The sequence below is a fragment of the Saimiri boliviensis genome, chromosome 3 (assembly GCF_048565385.1).
Source record: "Saimiri boliviensis isolate mSaiBol1 chromosome 3, mSaiBol1.pri, whole genome shotgun sequence".
In the NCBI taxonomy this organism is placed as follows: domain Eukaryota; kingdom Metazoa; phylum Chordata; class Mammalia; order Primates; family Cebidae; genus Saimiri; species Saimiri boliviensis.
Window position 1 is genome coordinate 178562918 of NC_133451.1, and position 27926 is coordinate 178590843.

A 27926-nucleotide genomic window follows, 5' to 3' on the forward strand; every position below is an offset into this window, starting at 1 on the left:
TGAGTGAGAACATATGGTGTTTGATTTTCTGTTCTTGTGTCAGTTTGCTGAGAATGATGGTTTCCAGTTTCATCCATGTGCCTACAAAGGACACGAACTCATTTTTTATGGCTGCATAGTATTCCATGTGTATATATGCTGCATTTTCCCTGTCCAGTCTGTTATCGATGGGCATTTTGGTTGGTTCCAGGTCTTTGCTATTGTAAACAGTGCTGCAATGAACCTACATGTGCATGTGTCTTTATAATAGAATGATTTATAGTCCTTTGGATATATACCCAGTAATGGGATTGCTGGGACAAATGGAATTTCTATTTCTAGGTCCTTGAGGAATTGCCACACTGTCTTCCACAATGGTCGAACTAATTTACACTCCCACCAACAGTGTAAAAGTGGTCCTATTTCTCTACATCCTCTCCAGCATCTGTTGTCTCCAGATTTTTTAATGACTGCCATTCTAACTGGTGTGAGATAATATCTTAATGTAGTTTTGATTTGCATTTCTCTAATGACCAGTGGTGATGAGCATTTTTTCATATGTTTGTTGGCCTCCTATATGTCTTCTTTTGAAAAGTATTCATATCCTTCACCCACTTTTGAATGGGTTTGTTTGTTTGTTTCTAGTAAACCTGTTTTAGTTCTTCGTAGATTCTGGATATAAGTCCTTTGTCAGATGGGTAGATTGCAAAATTTTTTTCCCATTCTGTTGGTTGCTGGTTCACTCTAATGATTGTTTCTTTTGCTGTGCAGAAGCTCTGGAGTTTAATTAGATCCCATTTGTCTATTTTGACTTTTGTTGCCATTGCTTTTAGTGTTTTAGTCATGAAATCCTTGCCTATGCCTATGTTCTGAATAGTTTTGCCTGGGTTTTTTTCTAGGGTTTTGATGGTGTTAGGTCTTATGTTTAAGTCTTTAATCAATCTGGAGTTAATTTTATTGTAAGGTGTCAGAAAGGGGTCCAGTTTCTGCTTTCTGCACATAGCTAGCCAGTTTTCCCAACATCATTTCCACATTGCTTGTTTTTGTCATGCTTGTCAAAGATCAGATGGTTGTAGATGTGTGGCATTGACTCTGAAGCCTCTGTTCTGCTCCATTGGTCTATATCTCTGTTTTGGTACCAGGGTCATAGGTAGCTTGATGGGGCTAGCGTTGAATCTATAAATTACTTTGGGCAATTTACTCCCAATTATGTGGTCAATTTTAGAGTATGTGTGATGTGGTGCTAAGAAAAATGTATATTCTCTGGATTTGGGGTGGAGAGTTCTGTAAATGTCTATTAGGTTTGCTTGGACCAGGTGAGTTCAAGTCCTGGATATTCTTGTTATTTTTCTGTCTCATTGATCTGTCTAATATTGACAGTGGAGTGTTAAAGTCTCCCATTATTATTGTGTGGGAGTCTAAGTCTCTTTGTAGGTCATTAAGAACTTGCTTTATGTATCTGGGTGCTCCTGTATTAGGTGTGTATATATTTAGGATGGTTAGCTCTTCTTGTTGCATTGATCATTTTACCATTATGTAATGCCCTTCTTTGCCTCTTTTGATCTTTGTTGGTTTAAAGTCTATTTCATCAGAGACTAGGATTGCAACTACTGCATTTGTTTGCTCTCCATTTGCTTGGTAAATCTTCCTCCATCCCTTTATTTTGAGCCTATGTGTATCCTTGCATGTGAGATGGGTTTTGACTTTTTATCCAATTTGCCAGTCTGTGCCTTTGATTGGGACATTTAGCCCATTTACATTTAAGGTTAATATTGTTATGTGTGAATTTGATCCAGCCATTTTGACGCTAGCTGGTTGTTTTCCCCGTTAGTTGTGCAGTTTCTTCGTTTTGTCACTGCTTTTGGAGTGGCTGGTACTAGTTGTTCCTTTCTATGTTTAGTGCTTCTTTCAGGAGCTCTTCTAAAGCAGGCCTGGTGGTGATGAAATCTCTGAGTAATTGCTTGTTCATAAAGGATTGTATTTCTCCTTTGCTTATGAAGCTTAGTTTGGCTGGATATGAAATTCTGGGTTGAAAGTTCTTTTCTTTAAGGATGTTGAATATTGGCCCCCACTCTCTTCTGGCTTGTAGGGTTTCTGCCAAGATTCACTGTGAGTCTGATGGGCTTCCTTTTGTGGGTAACCTGACCTTTCTCTCTGGCTGCCCTTAGCATTTTTTCCTTCATTTCAACCCCGGAGAACCTGGTGATTATGTGCCTTGGGGTTGCTCTTCTTGAGGAATATCTTTGTGGTGTTCTCTGTATTTCCTGGACTTGAATATTGGCCTGCCTTGCTAGGTTGGGGAAGTTTTCCTTGATAATATCCTGAAGAGTGTTTCCCACTTGGATTCATTCTCTCCATCACATTTAGATACGCCTATCAAACATAGATTAGGTCTTTTCACTTAATCCCATATTTCTTGGAGGCTTTGTTCATTTTTTTTTTTTTTTTACTTTTTTCTCTAATCTTGCCTTCTCATTTTATTTCACTGAGTTGATCTTCAATCTCTGATGTCCTTTCTTCTGCTTGGTTGATTTGGCTATTAAAACTTGTGTATACTTTGTGAAGTTCTCATGTCGTGTTTTTCAGCTCCATCAATTGATTTGTATTCCTCTCTAAGCTGTTTATTCTTGTTCCCATTTCATCAAACCTTTTTTCAAGGTTCTTAGTTTCTTTTCATTGGGTTAGAACATGTTCTTTTAGCTCCGAGATGTTTGTTATTACCCACCTTCTGACGCCTGTTTCTGTCAGTTCATCAGACTCATTCTCCATCCATCCTTTTTCCCTTGCCGGTGAGGAGCTGGGATCCCTTGGAGGAAGAGACGTGTTCTGGTTTTGGGTGTTTTCATCCTTTTTGTGCTGGTTTCTTCCCATCTTTGTGGATTTATCTACCGGTGGTCTTTATAGTTGGTGATTTTTCAGATGGATTCTCTGAGTGGATGTCTTTTTTGTTGATAATGAAGTTATTTCTTTCTGTTTCTTAGTTTTCCTTCTAACAGTCAGGCCCCTCTGATGTAGGACTGCTGGAGGTCCACTCCAGACCCTGCTTGCCTGGGGATCACCTGCAGCGACTGCAGAACAGTAAGGGTTGCTACCAGTTTCTTCTTCTGGTATCTTTGTCCCAGAAGGATACCCACCAAATGTCAGCCTGAGCTCCCTTTTATGAGGTGTCTCTAAATATATGGGAGTTGGGGAGATGCTTGAGGAGACAGTCTATCCCTTCTAGGATTTCAGGTGCTGAGCTATGAGCTCCATTGTTCTGTTTAGAGTTGCTGGGCAGGTACGTATAAGTCTGCTGCAGCAGAACTCATAACTGCCTTTTTTCCCCACGTTCTCTGTCCTGGGAAGGTGGGGCTTTATTTATAAGTTCCTGATGTGCTGCTGCCTTTTTTCAGAGATGCACTGCCCAGCGAGGAGGTAGCCTAATCACAGTCTGCCAGCAGAGGTGTTGCTGAGCTGCCGTGGGCTCTGCCTAGCTGCTGTGTGAACCTCTTGTTTATAGAGTATAGTTAGAACTGCCTCGGTAATGGTGGTCTGCCTCAGTAATGGCAGTCTGCCACAGTAATGGTGGATTGTCTCCGTAATGACGGATTGCCTTGGTAATGGCAGATTGCCTTGGTAACGGCGGATTGCCTTGTTAATGGTGGACTTCCTCGGTAATGGTGGACGCCCTTCCTCCCACAGAGCTGGATCATCCCAGGTCCAGCTGTAGTTGCAGTAAAACTCTCATTCCAGAGCATTTCAGATTGATGGTCTTTGTGTGGGTGAGACTGGCTGAGCCAGATCACCTGGCTGCCTGTTTCAGTCCCCTTTTTTTCAGTTGAATGGGCAACTCTGTCTCCTAGGTGTTACAGTCGCCAGTTGAAATGGCACCCATATTGCGCTGGCTGAAACAGCAGCGCTGGGGACTCATGGCACTTTTCTGCCTAGGAATCTCCTGGTCTGTGGGCAGTAAAAATTTGTTTTGAAATGCAGTGATTAATCACCCTCTGCATTTTTGCTGGGAACTGCAATCCAGAGCTGTTCCTATTCGGCCATCTTGGATCTATTCCTGAAAGTTAGTCTTTAAAACAAACTATTATTTCTAACATTTATTATTATTATTCTTTAACAAGAAGGGAAACTTTGAACTTTTTACTTTCTACATTAGGTTCATGCAGTATTTATGTTCTGAAACTTGTGAGTCAAAAAATATATTATTAATCTTATGAGTGAATCTAGTCTTGTTCTGGTTTTCACATTTTGAAATGCATTCTGATGATGCATGCCATTCAATAGTTCATCAAAAATAATCTTTCAATCTAATTCATATTTTTAGTTTTTGTAGCAAATCTCTGCCCTTTGAAATTGTGACTCCTCATTTTTTGTTTTGGTTGGAAGATTGCCTTCTAAATGTACAGTATGGCAATAAAAACCAACTAAAATTTATCATGTTTTGAGAAACATCCTTCATGGTAATTAAGACATACAGATGTTTGTCATGCTTTTAGATTAGTTATTTGCTTTACTTTTATTCTGTCATTAAATTATTTCTCAGTTTTTTTTTTTTAGAACTTTAGACTTCATTAGATTAGTTATTTGCTTTACTTTTATCCTGTCATTGAAATTTTCCCAGCTTTTTTTTTTTTTTTTTTTTTTTTTAAGATAGAGTCTTGCTCTGTTGCCTAGGCTGGAGTGCAGTGGCATGATCTCAGCTCACTGCAACCTCCACCTCCTGGGTTCAGCAATTCTCCTGCCTACCTTGGCTTCCCATGTTGCTGGGGTTACAGGTGCTTGCCACCGTTCCTGGCTAATTTTTGTATTCTTAGTAGAGATGGCATTTCATGATGTTGCCCAGGCTGATCTTAAACTCCTGACCTCAGGTAATCTGCCTGCTTTGGCATCCTAAAATGCTGGAATTATAGGCATAAGCCACTGTGCCTGGCCTCTAGACTTCATTTTCATATTGAGAACAGATATTACTACCAGTAAGTCTCTATTTTGCCTGAGAAATACTAGAGTCTCACTTAAAAATGCAATACTAGTATCTTGTTTTGTTTTTTCTTAAGAATAACTGTATTTATATATTTATTTTTAATAGAATTGGGGTCTGTCTTCTTGCTATGTTGCCGAGGCTGGTTTCAAACTCCTGGGATTAAGTGATGTCCCTGCCTCAGCTTCCCAAAGTGCTGGGATTACAGGCATGAGCCACCATGCCTGGCCTTCTTTTCTTTTTAAACTGATGCTTTTATTTTCTGTAAAATTATTTCGTAATTCATTATCTATAAGTATTTTCCTAAAAGAAGGTTATTTTTCTCACCCCTTTTGGACTGTTTAAATTAGTCTCAATAAATATTATGGATGTATTATATGTTGTTAATTGTTCAGGATGAGGGGTTCATACTACTTTCTCTAATTTTCTATATTTTTGAACACCCCATAATATCAAGACAGTTCATCATATTCTGAAATAAAAATTAATTTGCAAACAGGAAATATACATGTTTATCAGAGCTTAAGAAAAATTGTCCTAAAGACACAACAGAGTAATTTTACTAGTATACATTATAACACATGTAGAATTCAAATGTCTCATTTAAAAAAATTGTAATTTAACTTTAAGTTCTGGGATACATGTGCAGATGTGCAGGTTTGTTACATAGGTAAATGTGTGGCTTTGTGGTTCGCTACACCTATCAATCCATCACCTGGGTATTAAGCCCTACATGCATTAGCTATTTATCCTGTAGAATTTTCAAAGTGCTCTCTCTTCCACCGCCACCCCCACAGGCCCCAGTGTGTTGCTCCTCCCTGTGTCCATGTGTTCTTATTGTTCAGCTCCCACTTATAAACGAGAACATGTGGTGTTTGGTTTTCTGTTCCTCTGACAGTTTGCCGAGGAGAATGGCATCAAGTTCCATCCATGTTACTCCAAGGACATGATGTTGTTCCTTTTTACGGTTGCATAGTATTCCATGGGTATATATACCACACTTGTCTTTATCCAATCTATGATTGATGGGCATTTGGGTCGATTTCATGTTTTTGCTATTGTGAGTAATGCTGCAGTGAATATACTTATGCACGTATCTTTATAACAGAATGATTTATATTTATTTGGGCATATACCCAGTAATAGGATTGCTGGGTCACATGGTATTTCTGGTTCTAAATCTTTGAGGAATTGCCACACTGTTTTCCATAATGGTTGACCTAATTTACATCCCCAATAACAGTGTAAAAGCATTCCTATTTCTCTGCAATCTCACCAGCATCTGTTGTTTCTTGACTTTTTAATGATCACCATTCTGACTGGCATGAGATGGTATCTCATTATGGTTTTGATTTGCATGAAGTGTCTCATTTTTTATAGTCAGGTAACACTTTATTTAATGTATTTGACATGGTTTCTCCCTTTTACAGAATGAAACAATGATTCAGAGTGCATATAAAAGTGTCATACAACACTTGGAAGAAAGAAGGGTTTCAGCATTAGCACCTTATTTTGAACGGTTGAAATGGAATGATATGATGGAAGAGGTATTAAAATTTTTATTTCTTTAAAAAATTTGATAGAATTTGATAAGTGAGAACCAAGTTATGATTAGTTCAGTCCTTAGACCAGACTAAACGATGCCATAGATCTGCTTAATACATGTATACTATCTGAATCTCAGAATGTCATGCTCCTACCTTGATCAGATGGCATATGTAATTTTATGTTCATTTCTGGGAGCCATATTTTAACACAGACTCTGGAAAACTAGTAATTTGTAGTACTTAATGCAAATGTAATGTTTATTTTTTATTATTCCAATTGAGGAGGGCTCTGAGACATCATTTGCCATATAAATAGTCAAAACAAGAAATTAACTTTCTGAAATCTAACTTTCTGATTATCTTATGAAACTATGCTTTATAATCCTGTTTATCATGATGGATTACTAAGCACCTCTTTTTTTCTTTCTTTCTGATTCTCAAATAGTAAATGTGGTTGCAGAAGAAAGTTTGGAAAAAAAAGAAAAGTAGTAAGAATATTCATAATTCTACTTAGAATTTTAACATATATTTTTATGTAGTTGAGGACATATTGTGGTTTTTTTGTGTGTGTCTATATATGTATATGTATATAGACACACATACATATATGTTTTTGTGTTTCCTTTTTATTTTTGAGACAAGGTCTCACTCTGTTGCCTAGTCTGGAGTGCAGTGGCACAGTCATGGGTCATTGCAGCCTTGACCTCCCAGGCTCAAGTGATCCCCCCACCTCAGCTTCCTGAGTAGCTGGACCCTCAGGCATGTGCCACCATGCCTGCCTAATTTTTTATTTTATGTAGAGATGATGTCTCATTTTATTACCCAGGCTGGTCTTGAACTCCTGGGCTCAAGTGATCCTCCTACCTTGGCCTCCCAAAGTTTTGGGATTACAGCTGTGATCCACCATGCCCAGACTGTATATATATTTTTAGTATACATTTCATTAAGATTATTGTGTATTTTCTTGTCATTAAGAATTTTTCATAAATATAATATTTAATGAGTGCATTACATTTTCTTAATGTTAGACATTTAAATTACTGCAAAATTTTGGCTGTTATAAATAATGTTATATTGAACATTTTGATGTATAATATTTTTGTACACATATTGGATTATTATTACTCTATTCTAAATTCCCAGAAATTCAAAACTGGATCATAAGGTATCAACATATTTAATGATCTTGATGGATATTGTCAAAGAGCTTTGCAGAAATTCTATACCTACCTGTACTTTCATCTTTAAACTATAAGATAGTTGACTCACCACACAATTTTCAATGTTGTGTGGTATTATTTTAAAAATTTTGATATTTTGACATTTATAACAAGATATCTAATTATTGTTCTAACATGTACTTCTCTGATTTTTAGTAAAATTGAATGGTTTTATTTTTATTAATAATCTGTTTTCTCCTTTGTGAATCGTTTGTTCATGTTTTACTAAATTTTCATGTCTGATTGAGTTATTTAATTTCTTTACATATTTTGGCTTTCATATTTCTCTGGCATATTGATTGTAATTAATTTTCAATTTTTGACCATTAAAATGATCATACATTTTTAAACATAAACATTTAAAGTTCTGTTTAGTTAAATCTATACAATGTGTTTCTTACAAGCAAGAGCACTTATGAGTAAAATAATATTTCTAAATAATTTGGCATTTGAAGAAATTTTCTTTCTTGAAAGGCGTGTAGGACTCTGTTTCTGCTTCAGCATCTGTGGCCAGAAGGATCGGACATCCGGCGTGTTCTCTGTGTCACCTCATGTTCACTGTCCTTAAGAACGTACCACCGCATCTTAGTAAGTAAAAGACACACAACTGCCCAGCAGAAAGCTGTCATTCATGAAGTATAACTGGTGTCACTTCACTGGGTAGCATCAGATTCTTCACTGCCATTTTCTTCATTAGGAATTTACCACCTTCCCCCACCAATTTATGTGCATTAAATACCAAAAAGCAGAGGAAAATTAGAATCTATATAGATAAGAAAATATTATGTTACATAATTTAGTGTTTTTCTTAAAATTCCATGTACAGTCCGTTTTCTCTGGTGTTTCACTTAGTAGTTCTTTAGCCCAGTTCTCCTAATAAACAGAGAAAGTGAGGAAAAAGAAAAGAAACAAATTGGAGGAGGACCCCACTATACCCTATGTTTCAGTCTCTTTGTGTACCTAATACCCTGTAATCTCCCAGCAACTTTTTGGTATAGTGATTATCACTCTTTCCTGTGGATTCAAGACTTTGAGACTGAGACTTCCCTAACCTACTTGGAATCACATGGTAAAAGGCAGCCTGGATTTTGACTAGGATGGCTGGCGCCACAGCTTGCAGTGATTCTGCTCTGTTAAGTCACGTATTTAAAGAATAGTTCTGTTATTGTTTATTAGTATCACTGAGAATAGAGAGATTCTGAATTTTTAAAATCGTTTTGGCATATAGGGCCCTTTAGGAATCTTGTGAGGAACATGGATTTTCCACTCTATTATATGCATGTCCATAAGTACACACACGCACACACACACACGCACACACACACACGCACACACACACGCACACACACACGCACATGAAGTTTGTATGCACTCTAAATATCTGTGTGTTTCAGGCTGAAAAATTCTGTTCCTAAATCAAACAGCCATGAAAGAAAGAGAGAGAGAGAAAAAAAAAAAGAAAAGAGAAAGAAAAGAAAGAAAAAGGAAAAATATGCCTGTACAAGGCTCAAGGAATTAGTATTCTGTAGGAGAAAACTGTCCATTTCTTAAATCTGTCAGCATGTTTTCACAAAGTATTTATTTTGCATATGGCAATATGTTATGCCAAAAATAAACATATTTGGGCAGAGAGAAGAAATAGGATATCTACACCTCTTGATCACACATATCTTGAAAGGCAATTTTAATGTCCCTTTGAAATAACTAGAAAAGTTTCAGACCTCTAGTCTCAACTACGAACTCAACATTTCCACTTGGATTTGTCATAGACCTCTCAAATTTAGGATTTCTGGACCCAAACTCCCCAAACTTCTCCATCCCAGCAAATGACAACAATGTCCTTCTAGTTGCTAAAAAAAAAAAAAAAAAAAAAAAAAAGATGTTAACGCTTCAGGAGCACCATGGAGAATGGAGAGAGCGGTGAGCTTTTTGTGCTTCTTCCTTCTTGATTCGTTCCTTAGTTTGAATTTTACATCTTTGATTTTATTTTGACTGACAAAACATTTATTAATTCCCTCTGCTAAGATTGTTATTGTCTAACGTGTGCTAATAGCTGCTTTCAAACTACAGAACTGCGATGTTATGAAGACTATCTAATAATAGGTGTTAATAATAGGTAATGTAATAGGTATGATAATAATAGGTAATATTAATAATAATAGGTAACACAGCTTACTATGTATTGGTGATGTTCTAGATATTTTACATGTCTGACCTCATTTAGTTTTTCCAGAAACCCCATGAGAAAGTGTACTGTTACTATCCCGGTTTTTTACATATAGGAGAACTGACTCATGTAGTGTCTTGACTGAAGTCACACGGTTTTCAGAGCCCAGATCCTGAATTATTGTGCAGTAGTCTTTTCAATGTAGGAGATACAACACTTCAATATTTTAATTTAATATGTCATACAGTAAATCTTAATTATGTAGATTTCTCTAAAATTGTGACTTTGAATACTTTAATTTTTGAAGATTCACTCTAAAAAATGAAGAATTTAAAAACTTTATATTCTTTCAGCATGATTATCAGAATTTTAAGGGCACACTTAAAAATGATAATTACCTTAACATATTTACTTTTATTGCTATGCTGAAGAATGTGCTGTGAGTGGAAGTGTGAATAGCACAGGTTATAGGTTTCTGCGTTTAAAAGTTGGTTTCTCAGCCGCGCATGGTGGCTCACACCTATAATCCCAGCACTTTGGGAGGCCGAGGCAGGCGGATCACGAGGTCAAGAGATCGAGACCGTCCTGGCCAACAGGGTGAAACACTGTCTCTACTAAAAATACAAAAGTTAGCTGGGCATGGTGGCATGTGCCTGTAGTCCCAGCTACTCAGGAGGCTGAGGCAGGAGAATTATTGCTTGAACCCAGGAGGCAGAGGTTGCGGTGAGCTGAGATCGTGCCACTGCACTTCAGCCTGGTGCCTGGCAACAGAGCGAGACTCTGTCTCAAAAAAAAAAAAAAAAAAAAAGTTGGTGTCTCCCAAAAGTTCGTATTTACTAATTTGCTTCCTTCTTATATGATTTAGAGATGGATAGGGACCACTATCTCATTTGACTGTCTCTCACTCTGTTTGCCTGTTGTCTTTGGAAAAATATTTTCACATGACCATGCACGATGTTTTTAGTGGTTCTAATTTTTAAAAATGAACATACTGAACCCAAGTCAATCTCCTTGTAATTTCAGTTACCCCTAATTTTGCTCTATGAAGATACCCAAATTGTTTTCTTTACTTTCCATGTGATAACCCTTCATATATTTGAAAATAGTTGTGAAGTGTCTGCCACAGGAGGTGAAACTGGTCCGTTTCCTTCCCTGTTTTCTCATTCAGTATGTTTTACAGATATATTGCCATCCTGGATTTCTCACCCTGAACATGCCGTGGGTTTGTGGTTATTACTCTTAACTCTCTGAAATGCCAGAGCATTTTACATGGGGCTCTGCCAGTGCTCAGACTTCTGGATCAGGGACTTCCTTTTCTGTCAACTCACATAAAGTTTGGCTTCCCTGAAAATCCTAAGAAATGCATTATGTGAACTGGGAGACTTGCAGTCTTCCCTCCCTCCTTCCCCTCCACTGCTGTGTCAATGCAGCCAAGTTTGTGTATGCAGAAGGGGACTTTCTCAAAAATGTAAATGTAAGACTTTGAGGAAGTGTATCATCATGGAGTGCCTATTTCAATGCCATTTCACAGTGTGACGTTCTCATCTCCTTTATTGTATGCAGGTGCGCCATAATCACCTATCCCTGCAGGAGGTGGAAGATTTCTGCAGACTGCATTGCCTCTGTGTGGCTTTTCAGCTCCGCTTACCCCTTTCACAGAGAGCTTGTTCTCGAGTCATCACATCCTCTTGGAATAGGGCCAGTGATTCTTTCTTAAAAATGGTAAACATACTTTGTTTATTTTTTGTTTCAATGTGGGAAGTGAAAACCATGATCACCTTTAAAACTGGAGTTATACTGGAATATTGCCAGATCTAATTAGCTGATACATCAATTAGGTCTTATTTTCAACAATTTCTATTTTTGGTAGTGTAATGAGGAACACCATAATATATCTGTTTATCTGTTTTGTAGAATCATGAGAGCCTTCCTTTTTTTCCTTCCTATCTCTGATGAGATCTTCTTTTTGTATAATCAATCACAGAAAATTGATTGACATTGTATACTCTTTGCAGAGAAACTCAGGAAAAGCATTTCTGAATTTTTCTGTTTATAATAAAAATATATTAAAGGAAAGTTAACAATTGAAGAAAAATTAATAATATGTACTTTCCCACTGCCCAAATTAATGCTATTAACTGTTAATATTTTGGCTTAATTTCTTTCATTTTTTATTCTAGAGCATAGGTTTTCTTTTATGGCTGCAATCATGCTATATATACTACATATTTTATTGTAAAATATTTTCACTTTTGGTTAACATGATTCTTTTAATTTTTAGTTTTTGCGAGTACATGGGTGTACATATTTATGGAGTGCATGAAATGTTTTGATACAGGCATGCAATGCATAATAATCACATGGAGAATGGGGTATCCATTCACTCAAGCTGGTTAGCATAATTTTGATGGCTACTAAATATGTGTGAATGATTTTATTGTAGTTTACTTAATCGTACCTCTATAATGGGACATTAGGATCATTTGAAGTTTTTGTATCAGAAATGCTGGGATTTTGGGTTTAAACTTTTTCTTTTATTTATAATTAACTACTTTGAATAGATATTCTGAAATGGGAAAAGAGATGATTAGGCAAAAAGGTAGGGAAAATTTGAGGCTTTCGATAGATACTGTCAAATTGTTATCAAAGACATTTTAAAACCAATCGGTCAGGAAGCCAGTCCAGACATGCTTATTCAGTGCATATTCACTGTAATCGGCACCAGGGAAGGAGTGGAGAAAAATGCAGACTCATCTCTCTTCTTCTTCCATGGAACTTCAGTTTGCATTATTGAATAAGCAGTAAAATAATTACACAGGTGGATATGAAGGAGGAACTAATGAATGCTTTGGAAACTAATGATTAAGAGACATAACCCAGTCTGGAAAGGCTGACCTTTCTGAAGAAGTGAAGAGAAGTGAAATGCCTCATGAGCTGAAAGATGAGTAATAGTTCGCTAGGGAAAGGGAAGAGGAAAAGGTTTTCCAGAGAGGACGTAGCACTTGCGAATGCCCCAAGGAGCTGAGATATGTTCAGTGTGACCAGAGAGGAGAAAAGCTGATGGAGCTGAGGAGGTAGTAGAAGAAAATTCAGTATAGTGCTTGTTGTCTCTGTGTTAAGGACTTAGGAAATCATAAGAGTAATGAGAAGTGATTGAAGGGTTTCCAGCTGTAATTGACATTTTAGTTTAAGAGTTCTTTGGCTAAAGTGCATAGAGCTCATTGTAGATATCCAAATATAGTGGTAAGGAAGCCACCCGTGAACACATGGTGATAACGATAACGTGGCTAAAAAGTTGGTGGCAATAGGAATAAGTTGAAGCTGAAGATGCGAGAGTTCTTTAGGCTTTGAAACTGTCAAGGTTAAGTAATGAATAGGTTATGAGGCAGAAGGGAGAAGGAAGAGTCCAAGATGACTTTCAGGTTTCTGGTTAGTCCAACTGTGTGGATGCTGCCACTGCAGAAGAACATTCTGGGTAGGAAAATAATCAGTTTGGGAAATACAGAGTTTCAGGTGGTGGCAATGAGACTTCCAAAGGAAATATCTAGAAGGCAGTTTAAATATTCTTTGGACTGGAAATAAAAATCTGGGACTCATTAGCCCATGAATGCTTCTGAACACCATGCCAGTTATATGTTTTTCTAGGGAAAATGAGAGGACATCTTGGTTCAGAGTCCAGAGATATTCCAGAATTCATTGGTCAGGTAGAAGTTTAAGAATTAGAAAAAGACACTGAAAAAGCCTGGTGAAGATAGATGGGAGAAAATCTAGGAAAATATGTTATTTCAAAAAGAAGGGAGTGGTTTATAGTGTCATATTCTGCAGATAATGTGAGGATGTTGACAGAAAATTCAGTGGCTTTAATTCAATGGCATGAAAGTCAAGACCAATTATAATTATTGTTTTGAGATAAGGTCTTGCTCTGTTGCCCAGGCTGGAGTGCTGTGGCATGACCATAGCTCACTGCAGCCTCAACTTCCCAGGCTCAAGTGATCCTCCCACCTCAACCTCTGTAATCGCTGGGACTATAGGCATGCCTACCTAATTTTATTCTGGCCATGTTGCCCAGGCTGGTCTTGAATGCCTGGGCGCAAGCAATCCTCCTGCCTTGGCCTCCCAAAGTGTTGGGATTTTAGGTATGAACCATGGTACCTAGCCAAGGCTAATTATTATTAAGAGCTGTTTCAGTAGAGTGGTGGGGTACAAAATTTATGGAATATTAAACAATAATAAATGGATGGTTATAAAATAAAGGTAGTGGAGGCAACTTTTTCCTTGGAGTTAGTTCATCTGTAATCTATTTTTTTTTTTTTTGAGGGAGACCGGAGTTTTATTATTACCCATATCAGTCTCCCAGAGCATTTGGAGATCAGATATTTTCAGGTCAACTTGGTGGGTGGGGGAAGTGAGAGAGCTGAGAGTGCTGATTGGTCAGGTCAGGGATGAAATCCTAGGGAGCCGAATCTGTCTTCTTGCCCTGAGTCAATTCTTGAATGGGGCTCACAGGATCAGCTGAGCCAATTTATAGATCTGGGTGGTGTCAGCTGATCCATCAAGTGCAGTGTCTGCAAAATATCTCAAGCACTGGCTTAGGTTTTACAATAGTGACTTTATCCCCAAGGAGAAGTATACTGGGGAGGGACAGAATCTTGTAGCCTCTAACTGCATGACTCTCAAACCGTAATTTCTAATCTTTTGACTAATTTATTAGTCCTGCAAAGGTGGTTTAGGCCTAAAGAATGAAGGGGGTTTGTTTTGAGAAAGGGCTGTTATCATCTTTGCTTCAGACTATAAACTATAAACTAAGTTCCTTCCAAAGTTAGTTCAGCCTACACCCAGGAATGAACAAGGACAGCTTGGAGGTTAGAAGCAAGATGGAATTAGTCAGGTTAGATCTCTTTCACCATGTCAGTCATAATTTTGCAATGGTGGTTTCAATCCCTCCTTTTAACACTTTAATCTTAAGGTATTGGCTAAAGAAGATGGAAAAAGGGCAAAGCCTGCTCTAACTTCTTCCTGCTCACCAGGGGTATAGTGGGGGTAAGTGTTGACCCCAAAGTAAGAGGAGTGGAACCACTTTGCAACTGTTTGAATGTACTCATGCAGGTCTGGCTGGGATTCCAGGACCTGCGTGACAAAGGTTTAGCATTAGTACCACGTTAAGGGAACACTGTACAATAAGGTAAATAATGAGTACTAGGATAAGCGGTGCAATTCCCAGTTTTAAAAGTAAAGACTGGAAAGCATTAGTTTGGGGACTTATAGACTGCCATCTGTAATCTTCACGGTTGTAACGACTTTATGATTCCACCCAGAAATGTCTCTTGTGACCTACCTTACAGGAGGTTAACCATGAGTACGAAATTATTCCATGACTCCCTGCTAATGTTTTCTCTTTAATTTTCAGAACAAGTGGTGTGAACATTTCATTTTAGGCAACTTAAACATTTTGGGATCCTGGAATCTGGATTTAAATCATGTTTCTGACTTACATGATGAGCAATTGTTAAAGAATATTGCCTTTCACTATGAATTTGAAAGTACTCAAGGTAATACCTTAATATTTATTAACAGTATATCATAAACAAATTATATAAAACCTTATAAATTTTCCAGTACATACCACAGCAACATTTTGTTTCTTGAAAACATTTATTTGTATGTATATATACTTTTTACATATTTTATTTTTTTCTTCACTTAATAGCATTTGAAAATGAGTTTAAGCTATGACATATTAGTAATTTATAGTTATATTTTTATTTACATGGTAGATTAATGATATTTTATAACACTGTAATTAGTGTAATCTTTTCATTATTTTTGAACATTTAAGGATGTTTTGCATTTATCTTAAAACTAAATGAAACTGCATTTTGGCACGTACATAATTTTTGTCCTCCCTTGAATTTTTTTAGGGTAACTTATCTAGAGTGGCTTACATTGTCAGAGAATAATAAGACGTTTCAAAACATATTTTTCCCAAGTGAATATTATTGAAGTTTCTTTACCTCTGGCATTTAATTCTTTTAGATGACAAACATTTGAATAAGCTGACTGTGTAAAATGCAGCAAATTTTACTAGTTGTAAAAAAATTCTCACCCTCTACATATTCTATAAACTCTTTAAAAACTTGTTTATAATTAGTTTTTAAAGTTGCAAGCTTATATGTAGCATGTTGTTCTTCATTATTTTATGGAATAATTATATATTTATCATTAGCATTATTTAATAAAGACTATGATTAAAACGGGGATATTCCTTTGTTAATTTTTTGGGGGGGGTGGGGAGGGCATCTTGGTACGTTCCCCAGAGGGTCTTGAACTCTTGGGCTCAAGCGATCCTCCCACCTCAGCCTCCCGGGTAGATGGAACCACAGGCCCATGTCACAGTGCCTGGCTCTTTGTTAAATTTAAAGAGAAAATGATTTTTAGAAACTACTATCATAGTGTCATGACGAGTGTTCATACACGTCTACTGTGTTACTCACTTGAAGTTTCCATATTTGATAATCTTCCCAGAGCTTTATGGATTTATTCACAAAAGGTGCTGTGTGTGTATGACTTTTAAGATTTTAATATTTTTTATTGTTATGCAGAACCACATTTGAATTTGGGAGATTCCATTAGGAGGGATTATGAACACCTGTGGAATTTTGTGTCACAGCTGGTTAAAGAGTTTGATGTTGGAAAGTCTTTTCCTGTGAGAACAAGAACACAACATTTTCTTACACAAAAGGAATCAGTCATTCAAGGTATTAAATGGCTACATGAAAGTGGAACCGAAGCACGTTTATCCTGAACAACTTGTAGAAGTCTTAATAATTCAGTTATTCCAAGTATAAATTATTTGCCTTTACTGTGCTTTCTTGTTTACCTCTTAATCAAGGTATAAAATACATATAATAATGTGGTTAAAGTAAACCAGGGTGTAGAGTAAAGCCTGGTGAAGTTTTACACAGATCTATACATCTGTGTGATAACCACCCAGATCAAGACAGAGGACATTTCTAGCACCTCAGAAGTGAGTTCCTGTTGCCACTTCCCAATCCTTCCTCCCCCTCCTTTCATCTCTTTAACAGACGTCAGTATGATGTCTTCGTTTTTTCTGCTTTGAACTTCATTGGAATGGAATAGTATAGTATATATTCTTTCTATTTTTTTCCCTCTCAGTATAATGTCCAAGACATTCCTGCCTGTTGTATGTACCATTATGCTTAAAAGTTTTTGCTGTGGACTGTCTCTTTGAATATATTTCATTCTGTCCATTTGTATCATTTCCTAGCTATTGGCGATTGAATTGTTGAATAAGCAGTAAAATGATTGGTTTGGAAACTAATGATTAAGAAACACAGTCCAGTCTGGAAAGGTTGACCTCTCTGAAGAAGTGAAGAGAAGTGAAATGACTCATGATCTGAAGGATGAGTGATGGTTAGCTGGGGGAAGGGAAAAGGAGAAGGTTTTCCAGAGAGGACGTATAGCACTTGCAAATGCCCCAAGGAGCTGAGATATGTTCAGTGTGACCAGAGAGGAGAAAAGCTGATGACGCTGAGGAGGTGTACTTGTTGGGTCTTAAGGCCGTAGGAAATCATAAGAGTAATGAGAAGTGATTGAAGGGTAAAACTGTTATGCATATTCTTACATATAACTTTAGGTAGATATATGCGTTTATTCACTTCAAGTATATACATAGAAATGCAGCTTTATTAATTACTGTTCAAATATTTTATAAGGTGGTAGTTCCAAGTCAAACTTACACCTTCCATATGGGCATTTTAGAATTTTGGAATTGCTTCCCAGCCTTGTCAATCTTTTTTAAATTTTTTATTTTTGTGAGACCGAGTCTCACTCTGTTGCCCAGGCTGGAGTGCGGAGGTACCAACATAGCTCACTGTATCCTTGAACTCCTGGCCTCAAGCAAACTTTCCACCTTGGCCTCCCAAACTGCTGGGATTATAGGTGTATGCCATCATGCCGAGTCTATTGCTAGCCTTTTTTATTTTGCCATTCTAATGGGGTGTAGGGGTAGCTCATTGTGATTTTAATTTGCATTTTCTTGGACTTTTCATCTGTTATTGGCCATTTGAATATCCTCTTGTGAAATGCCTGCTGAAGTCTTTGCTCATTTATAAAGTATAGGTCATGAGTATTTCACAAGTCTATGATTAATCTTGAATTTAGTTTTGTATGGTGCGAGAGAGGGATTATTTTTTCACTGTCTATTTTCTTTCATTAGTTTATCCTTGAGCCTTGTTTATCCTTGAACCAATATTAAAGTTGATTACGGTCATTCTATAAGAAACTGGTTTTGGCAGTATACATGCTTCAACTTTGTTCTTTTGAAGATTGTTTAGTTTATTCTGAGTCCCTTGCATTTTCATTTATATTTTGTAATTGGCTGCTGACATGTTGATTACTGTTGCATTGCATTGAAGACCCATTTGGGAAGTGTATCAGTCAGGTTTCTACCAGATAAAGAGAACTAGTAGGATACATGTATTAAGAGATTTATTGCAGGGAATTGCCTTACGTGATTATAGGGACTGGCTAGGCAAGTCTTAAGGAAGACTATAGGGCAGGTCTTAAGAAACGGGAGGCTGGAACTCTGGGGCATGAGCTGAAGCTGCAGTCCACAGGTAGAATTTGTTCTGTTTCAGGAAAACCTCAGTTCTGCACTCAGGGATTTGGAGATGATTGGATATACCCTCATCTAGATTATTAGGACAGTCTTCTTTACTTAAAGCAAATAAATCCTAGCCTTTAAGCCCATCTACAAATACCTTTCCAACAACATCCAGATTCCTGTTTGATTGGATAGGGAACTGTAGTCTAATGAGGTTGACACCTAAAACTGACCATTTCAGTCTACCTGTTGTCATCTGAACGCTCATATACATATCCTTACACCATACTTAATCTTCCAATAAAGACACTCACAAAATCACACTTGTGCTTAACATGATACAACTATCCTGTGTACACCCAAAAACATGTTAACTCTTCCTTCAAAACACAATGCTAAGTTCTTGGGCGATTTTCACTCTTCTGCTTGGATATCCTGTAACCTAAATACTGTGACACAAAGCATGTTATTATGACTGCCTTGTATATAAACTGATAAAAGAAGAAAACAAAAGTATCTGCTTAATATATATACGTATTCAAGACAAAATAAGGAAGAAATACTCCTAACTATTCCAGTCCTCATTTCTGCAACTGATCACATGGTCATAGCTGGTATTTATGGCCATCTCCTCTTCCTTTGACTTATTCCCTACTCCTTTTGCACTCAGCAAGCCCCTCAGCTGGTCATGGTTCTTTGCCTGAGGTACACCTTTTCCAGGGCTGTCACAAGGCACCACAAGCTGGTGGCTTACAGCAACAGAAGTTTATTCTCTTTTTTAAATTTTATTTATTTATTTATTTCTTGAGACAGAGTCTCACCCTGTCACCAAAGCTGGAGTGCAATGATGTGATCTTGGCTTGCTGCAACCTCTGCATCCTGGGTTCAAGCAATTCTCCTGCCTCAGCCTCCCAAGTAGCTGGGATTATTGGGCACACTGCCATGCCCGGCTAATTTTTTGTATTTTTAGTAGAGACGGGGTTTCATCATGTTGCCCAGGTTGGTCTTGAACTCCTGAACTCAGGCAATCCACCCACCTCGGTCTCCCAAAATGCTGGGATTACAGGTGTAAGCCACCGTGTCTGCCCAGAAGTTTATTCTCTTACAGGTCTGGAGGTTAATGTCTGAAATCAAAATTGGTTTCTTCTGGAGGCTCTGAATTAAAAACCATACTGTTAATGGAAAAAGCAAACTTTGTAATATATTTTAAAGAGGTTTATTTTGAGCTAATATTGGTGACTATAGCCTAGGGAAAAGACAATCCTAAGAAGCCTTGAGGAAGTGGCCCTGAGGTGGTTGGATTACAGTTTGGTTTTACACATTTCAGGGAGGCAGGAGTAACAGGCAAAGACATAAATCAATACAGGGGAGGTATACACTGGCCCCCAAAGACAGGATATCTTGAAGCAGGGGCTTACAGATTATAGATAGATTTGGAGATGCTTTCATTTGCAACTGGTTAAAGGAACAAAACTTTGTCTAAAAACCTGGGGCCAGGTGCGGTGGCTCACGCCTGTAATCCCAGCACTTTGAAAGGATGAGGCAGGTGGATCATGAGGTCAGGAGATCGAGACCATCCTGGCTAACATGGTGAAACCCTGTCTTTACTAAAAATACAAAAAAATTAGCCAGGCGTAGTGGCAGGTGCCTGCAGTCCTATCTACTCGGGAGGCTGAGGCAGGAGAATCGCTTGAAACTTGAACCCGGGAGGCAGCGAGATGAGATTGTGCCACTGCGCATGTTCAAGTCCTAATTCCCACTACCTGTGAATGTGACCTTACTTCGAAATAGGGTCAAGTTAAGATAAGGTTATTCCAGTTAGGGTGAGGCCTAATGTAATGACTGCTATTCTGATAAGAACAGAGGAACTTGAACACAGACCCAGAGGATGAGGGTTCTGTAAGTCCAAGGATGGTGGTTTTGGCAGAAGCACTGCATGCAGGGAAGGTCACTAGATCCAGAGGGAAGCCATCTAGTATAATCAACCTGCAATCATGTCAGCCTGGACATGTTGCAGAGCCTTCTCTTTTTCTTGGCTCCAATAAGAACTAGCAGCTTTTCAGGTCAGTTGATAAATAAGCCAGAATAGCACACCTAAGTGAGAAATATGTTGCCTACCAAATTCACAAAGCCCCCCACCCCGAGGCATTATAATTTATTATAGGAGGGTTCAGATGCAACAACCACCCTTCACCTAAGAAAGGGTATATGCCCCACACCAGTGGACTCCTACACATTTTGCAGCAGTGGAACATCCTTGAAATTCTGTTCCATTCATTTTCCACCATCAACAAATTTTGCTCAGATGGAAAGTCTCTGAATTTTTGCTGAATTTATTTCCCATTTTTGACATACAAATGTCTTATCAGTATGTCAAGTAGTGTCTACTTCTTATTCAGTAGATCTGAGCAGTATAATATCACCTATGTGATGGACCAGTGAGATGCTTTGTAGAAGAAAAAAATTTTCTTCTAGAAAAATCCCCTGGGGTCTAAATTATGACAGTGTACTTGGGTAGGACAGTGAAGGTATATTTTCTGGCCTTCTCAGCTGAAAGAAAACTGTTGCTGTTGGTCTTTATTAACAGGTAGAGAAAAAAGCATTTGCCAGCTTGGGAGCTGCATACCTGGTACCAGGAGTTGTATCGTTTTACTCAAACAATAAAACTATCTTTGGAACAGCAGCTGCAGTTGGAGTCATCATAGGGCTAAATTTACAGGAATCTACTGGCAATCTCCAGAATCCGTCTGTCTTTCTGCATGGGCCAAATAGTCAAGTTGAATGTGGGTGTGAGGAAAATCACCACTCCTGTACTGTTCAAGTCCTTAACGGTGGCATTAATCTCTGCCAACCCTCCAGGCATGCAGTATTACTTTTGGCTTATGATTTTTCTAAGTATAGGCAGTTCTAGTGGCTTCTATAAACCCTTGCTCCACAGGTCAGGGGACCAACTTGAGGATTTGTCTCGTTGCTGAGTATGTCTGTTCCAGTTACGCATTCTGAAACTGGTGAAATAACCACACTCACTGTGAGATGAACTTGAGAGACTTCATCAGTCACCTGACCTCCACAAGCCCTTACTGACTGGGGGTGGGGGCTTGGGGGCACAGTGACATTCTGGGTCTCCTGGAATCGGTGCCAGTTCAGAACCAATATCCAGTAATCCCCTGAAAAGTTGGATGGTTTCCCTTTCTCCAGTAGACAGTCGCCCTGATAAATGGCAATCGGTCTCTTGTAGGAAGACTGGAGAAAGACGCGCAGTGTGAGTTTTGGCAGTGTCGCAGGGTCCTTCTTAAAGGGGCTCTGCCTTCCCTTCAATCAAAGCGTTCTGGATCTGTAACAGGCTTATGTTTAGGAACTGTGTAAGGAGCCACGACTTTGGTAATTTAAGTTAGGCATTTGTGCACGCACCCTAGAATTCTTTCGCTTATACGGATCAATTTAGAATTTAGTGGAATGCCAATCTGTTGATTTTTTTCCAGGAACACTATGACCAGTTAGCCAATGCTGTGGGTTTCTGTGAATCAGACTATTCCGATTACTGCTTTGGCTTTGCCTTCCATTGTGGTAGCAATGACTACCTTATCTTTAGTGATTCAGTGCTGCTGCTTGGCCCCTGCCACCCCAGGATGGAATTATCCTTATTGCATTTAAGGATGCCAGTTTGCTGGTAGCAGTTTTCACTGCAATTCTGACTTACACAGTAGAGTAGCTACGGAGCTATTCCGGAATTCTGGGGTTCCCCCTTAAAATTTTATTTCTCATAGTTGTGGTGGAAGGTGTGTTCTCTGTACCCTCATGCGTTGAGTGAGCAGATCTCACATGATGAATCCACTCTAACCTTCCAATTTCTCTAAGCCTTTGGCTACCTTAGGTCAATCACCTGTCCAATTAGGAGTTTCAGAAGCAGAGGACAGAGTCCTCAGAGGAAGAAATATCCATAGATAATGACTGAAAATAGATTGTTCTGATTTAATGAAAGATACAAATACCTGGAGTTAGGATGCAGAAATGAGTTCCACATAGGACATACACATATACACACTCATGCATTTATGTACACAACACATGTGCACGTGTGCACACGCACGCGCGCGCACACACACACACACACTCACACACACCACTAGACACATTATAATGCAACTGCAGCATACCACAATGTTTTCCTAAGAATTAGAGAGAAAACAGTTACCTACAAAGAAATAAAAGTTAAATTGCTAGCAGACTTCTCAACAATAACAACAAAAGCATGATGGTAATGGAATAATATCTTTTAAGTAATGAGAAAATAATGGTTGTTGGGGGATAGTGTACGCAGCATAAGTACGACTTATGAATGAGGAAATAATATAGATATTTTCAGATACACAAGAACTGAGTTAGCTAGCATAATATGCTCATTAAAAATATTTGTATATGTTACAATTCAGGGAGAAGGAAATGGTGCCAAAGGAGAGTGAACGATAAGAGGAATGCAAATGGGAATTGTAGATACACTGGCAGAAGTTTATTGACTAGAATTTAGGAGTGAGGAAAGAGAAAAATTGTATTTTTTCCTCTACAGTTATGAACAAAGCTAAATTAAAAAACCCTCTAGTCTATTATATTCAGCATGTAAGCCATGTATAGGAATTATGAAAATAAAAATTCAACAAGGCTCCAAAGAGTATTTGGTGATAAATAAAATGCTTTTATTGTTATTTTTTTCCTAATTTTTGTCATTTAATTTTCATGGAGGCTTTTATGTAGGTGACCTCTGAATGGTGCTTCTTTTTTCAAGTGCTGTTATTACTATACTGTGACACATTCTTCATATTGTGAAATAATAAAAAAATATGTATGGAAATGGAAACCTATGTTTGTCTGTCTAGTGATCTGCAGCCATCTACATACACACGTAAATGGCTGTACACTAATTTTCAATATACTGGCTTGCTACAACATGTTTGGTTTGAGGAATATCTCATTTGGAAGCTCTAACTTGGTAAATATAAAATTTAGGTAAAATATTATGTATTTGAAAATTTAAAATTAATGTTCAAAATTCATATAGTATAGTTACACCTTTCCTCTCATCTGAATTTTATATTTGTTTTCAGAAATCTCCTTGGAAAAGTTGCCTAGTGTGGGTTTTATTCCGATGACATCTGCTGTAATTGATGAGTTTGTTGGAGACATGGTGAAGGATTTGCCTATTCTAAAGAGGTACAGAGTTAACGAAGTACTTAATTTAGTGCTATTGACTCTAAAATACTTGTGTAATGAATGACTCATCAAAATGTCTATGTAACACATCATATTGGGATATGGTAAATTCTATATAATAATGTTACTGTAATACATTTAAGTAATTGTAACATCTAATGTGTCAATATGATTTGAACGTTCCTATATAAAAATCTTTATTATTTTAAACTTACAATAAAATTACTCCAGCTATAAAATTTACTAAATAGTTTTTGATGAGGATGTGACTGTTACAGGAATGGCAGAAATTCAGGGTTTTTATGTCTCTGAAGTTTTATGACCCATACTATATTACAAAATATATCACAAAATATCACAATAAAGTTATGACCCATATTATATCACAAAAATAGGAAAAGAGGTTTCTGTGTTATCTTAACCTGAAGTTTGTACTAAAATTTGAAAAGCCTAACATTTAAAAAATTATTTATTATTTTTACAGTGATGATCCTGTCGTTCCTTCACTGTTTCCACAAAAGACATCTGATGAGCTTTTGCACTGGCATGTCCAAAGACTCCTTAGTGACGACTATGACAGGATCAAGTGTCACATTGATGGTGAGCTCTGTAACCACAAACTAATAGAGCTTATGTGTATTGCCTTTGCTGCTCTTTTTGTGAACAGTGAAAAGACATTACATTATAAAAACATTATATTTTGAATGAGATCAGTATATATATATCAGTATATATATATGTGTGTATATATGTATATTTTAGGGACACACACACACAAATATATATATATATATGTACACACTGAGATCAGTATATATGTATATATATATATATATATATATATATATATATATGTAATAAAATTGAAGAGGCACTGTAGGAAGCATGCTGTCTGAAAAAAATCCCATTACATTGTTTGGTGTGCACATGTATGTATGCACACAGATGTATCTGTTAATTCAAATAGAGAATTATTAATCTTTTAAGGACAAACACATACATGGTATTGTCATGAAAATACCAGATGCTGTTTAAGTGAGAAAGATAGTTGATGGTTTTAGGAATCTGTCTATACCTTGAAGTAAATATGCTGATACAGCCATAGTCTTCCTAAACTTTTAGCTCTTTTCCTGCTAAACTATTGTCTAGTTGATAGCATGGTGCTAAGTACCAGCATAATTGTGCCTATGAAAACTCAGTAATGAGGAGGAGTTGAATCTGCAAAAAGTAAAGCCCAGGAAACAATTAAAAATGGCTCCTAAGGAAAGGAATTAATAGATATTATCTTCCTGGTTCATTCTTTTAGTGTCTCTCTCCAATCCCATGTTGATTTCTACCCTCTCAGAACTAGTAAAACTTTTCAGAAAGATCTGGAAATAAGTCAATAAGTATACCAACTGCATATAGGAAGAAGCCTGGTTATGTAAGTGTCTACCAGGATTCTGCATGATGTGCTTCCAGAGCGGTGTGGTTTGTGATCACATACATAGACACGGAGAACAACAGCAACGTCCAAGCCAACAAAACACCAGCTTTTTTATGTCTTTTATGTTTGTAAAGAGTGTTCCATAGGTTTCAAGTGAGTCTAACTTGGCTTCCTGGAATTTTCTGTGTCATTGAATTTTTGTGTGGCGTGAGATAATTGGTATCAGCATCTGTCAGCTGTAAGCTCCTAAGTATTTGAAACTTCTACCAGAAGTAGAGGTTTTCCTTTTTAGGAATGCAGACAATATTTTAGGTCTGGGGTCAATAAACGTTTTCGAAAGGTTTAAGTGATAAATATTTTAGACTTTGCAAACTAAGAGGCAAAAATTGAGAGCATGATGTAGGTATACTGATATGATGATTTAGAGTGTAACTAATCTAAAAACATGTACTGATCAGATTGGACCACGTGGACCTAGTTTGTAGACCCCTGTTCTAGGTGAATGTGCTATTAGACTGCCTCCAACCTGCCTCTTCTCCTCTTCTGCCAAATGACAGAGACAATGTCCAGGTACTTGGAGAGAAACATCAGCAGAGCTATTTGTCTTCTCTCTTCTTCAAATAATACAGGGAATTATTTTGTCAGCATATGATAGTCTGACCTCATTGGCAAAGACTGAATTATTATTCTGGAGTTAAAAAAATAATGCATGAGTAGCACACATATATAGCAATATTTTAAAATACATGCTTACATTTTAAGTCTTTCTATTTCAGAGCAATCTAGAGAGCCTCATGTTCTTAATTTCCTGAAAAAGAGTCAGGCTTATCAGCAGTTTTATGGAAAATCACTAGAATCAGTCTCTACGAAAGTCATTTCGATTCAAACTACTCAGCAAAAGGAGGATTCCAGTGGTGCCAGTGGTGAGAAATTGCAGGTAGATCTTATAGATTTTACCTCATTTTTTCCATTGATGTTGTTTTGCTTTCTTTAGGCTCATATTCGTCTCTGGAAGTGTCTTTCATGTTCCTCCTTCTCATGTTTGCTAACTGTATTAGTCCATTCTCACATTGCTAAAAATATGTACCTGAGACTGGATAATTTACATAGAAAAAACGTTTAGTCGGCTCACAGTTCTGCAGGCTGTACAGGAAGCATGGTGACGTCAGCTTCTGGGCCTCAGAGAACTTCTTTTTATTTTCCTTTTCTTTTTTTTTGTTTTTGTTTTTGTTTTTGTTTTTTGAGATGGAGTGACTCCCTGTTGCTCAGGTTGGAGTGCAGTGGTGTGATCTTGGCTCACTGCAACCTCCACTTCCCGGGTTCAAGGGATTTCTCCTGCCTCAGCCCCCAAAGTAGCTGGGATTATAGGCGCAGACCAACATACCCAGCTAATTTTTGGTATTTTTAGAAGAGATAGGGTTTCATCCTGTTGGCCAGGCTGGTTTCAAACTCCTCACCTTAGGTGATCCACCTGCCTCGGCCTCCCAAAGTGCTGGATGACGGGTGTGAACCATCATGTCTGGCCTTCAGGGAACATATAATCGTGACAGAAGACAAAGCAGGGGACAACATCTCACATGATGGGAGTAGGAGGAAGTGTTGGGAGGTGCCACATACTTTTTTTTAAATTGTATTTTAAGTTCTGGGGTACATGTGCAGATCTCGTAAGATTGCTGCATAGGTACACACAGGTCTTGGTGGTTTGCTGTCTCCATCCCCCTGTCACCTACAACAGGCATTTTTCTCAGTGTAATCCCTCCCCAACCTCCCTGCTCCCCGCTGTCCCTCCCCTAGCCCCCTAACCCCCAACAGACCCCAGTTTGTAATGTTCCCCTCCCTGTGCCCATGTGTTCTTATTGTTCAACACCCGCCTATGAGTGAGAACATGCAGTGTTTGGTTTTCTGTTCTTGTGTCAGTTTGCTGAGAATGATGGTTTCCAGATTCGTTCATGTCCTTACAAAGGACATGAACTCATTGTTTTTTACGACTGCATGATATTCCTTGGTGTATATGTGGCATATTTTCTTTGTCCAGTCTATCACTGATGAGCATTTGGGTTGGTTCCTGGTCTTTGCTATTGTGAACAATGCTGCAATGAACATACGTGTGCATTTGTCTTTATAATAGAACAATTTATAATCTTTTGTGTATATACCTAATAATGGGTTTTCTGAGTCAAATGGAATTTCTATTTCTAGATCATTGAGAAATCGCCACAGTCTTCCACAATGGTTAAACTAACTTGCACTCCCACCGACAGTGTGAAAGTGTTCCTATTTCTCTACATTCTCTCCAGCATCTGTTGTGATACTTTTAAACAACCAGATTGTGCACAACTCACTCATGCATTATCATGAGAACAGCACGAAGTGAGATGGTGTTAAATGGTTTATGAGAAACCCCTCCCCATGATGCAGACACCTCCTATCAGGCCCCACTTCCAATGCTAGGGATTACAGTGCTTCGTAAGATTGAGTGGGGACACAGACCCAAATCATATCACTTACAAATGAGTTATTATTTTACTTGCTGGCCATTAGAAATTCAAAGATTACATAAAATCTAGTATTCTATTCTTTTTAGGATAAGAAAAGATAGAGTTATCTGATAACAAACTTAAAGCATTTAAGGATTACAAGCTTGGATTTAGAAATGTCTAATTTAAGTCAAAAGAAATATTTGTGGGCCTGACATGGTGGCTCATACCTGTAATCCCAGCACTTTGGGGAGCCAAGGCAGGCAGATCACCTGAGGTCAGGAGTTCAAGACCAGCCTGGCCAACATGG

At 37.8% G+C, this 27926-nt stretch overlaps 1 protein-coding gene across 8 annotated transcripts in view; it reads left to right on the forward strand.

Annotated features, from left to right (window-relative positions):
- Nucleotides 1-27926, forward strand: part of LOC101050820 (DExD/H-box helicase 60) — a 258453-nt gene that overhangs the window by 19815 nt on the left and 210712 nt on the right. For all 8 annotated transcript variants that reach the window (XM_074397007.1, XM_074397004.1, XM_074397001.1 and 5 more), the window contains 8 exons: nucleotides 6379-6495; nucleotides 8190-8303; nucleotides 11446-11604; nucleotides 15290-15431; nucleotides 16482-16637; nucleotides 23608-23713; nucleotides 24198-24313; nucleotides 25916-26076. In XM_074397007.1, coding sequence (XP_074253108.1) covers nucleotides 6379-6495; nucleotides 8190-8303; nucleotides 11446-11604; nucleotides 15290-15431; nucleotides 16482-16637; nucleotides 23608-23713; nucleotides 24198-24313; nucleotides 25916-26076 — 1071 coding nt within the window. The remainder of the gene's footprint in view (nucleotides 1-6378; nucleotides 6496-8189; nucleotides 8304-11445; nucleotides 11605-15289; nucleotides 15432-16481; nucleotides 16638-23607; nucleotides 23714-24197; nucleotides 24314-25915; nucleotides 26077-27926) is intronic.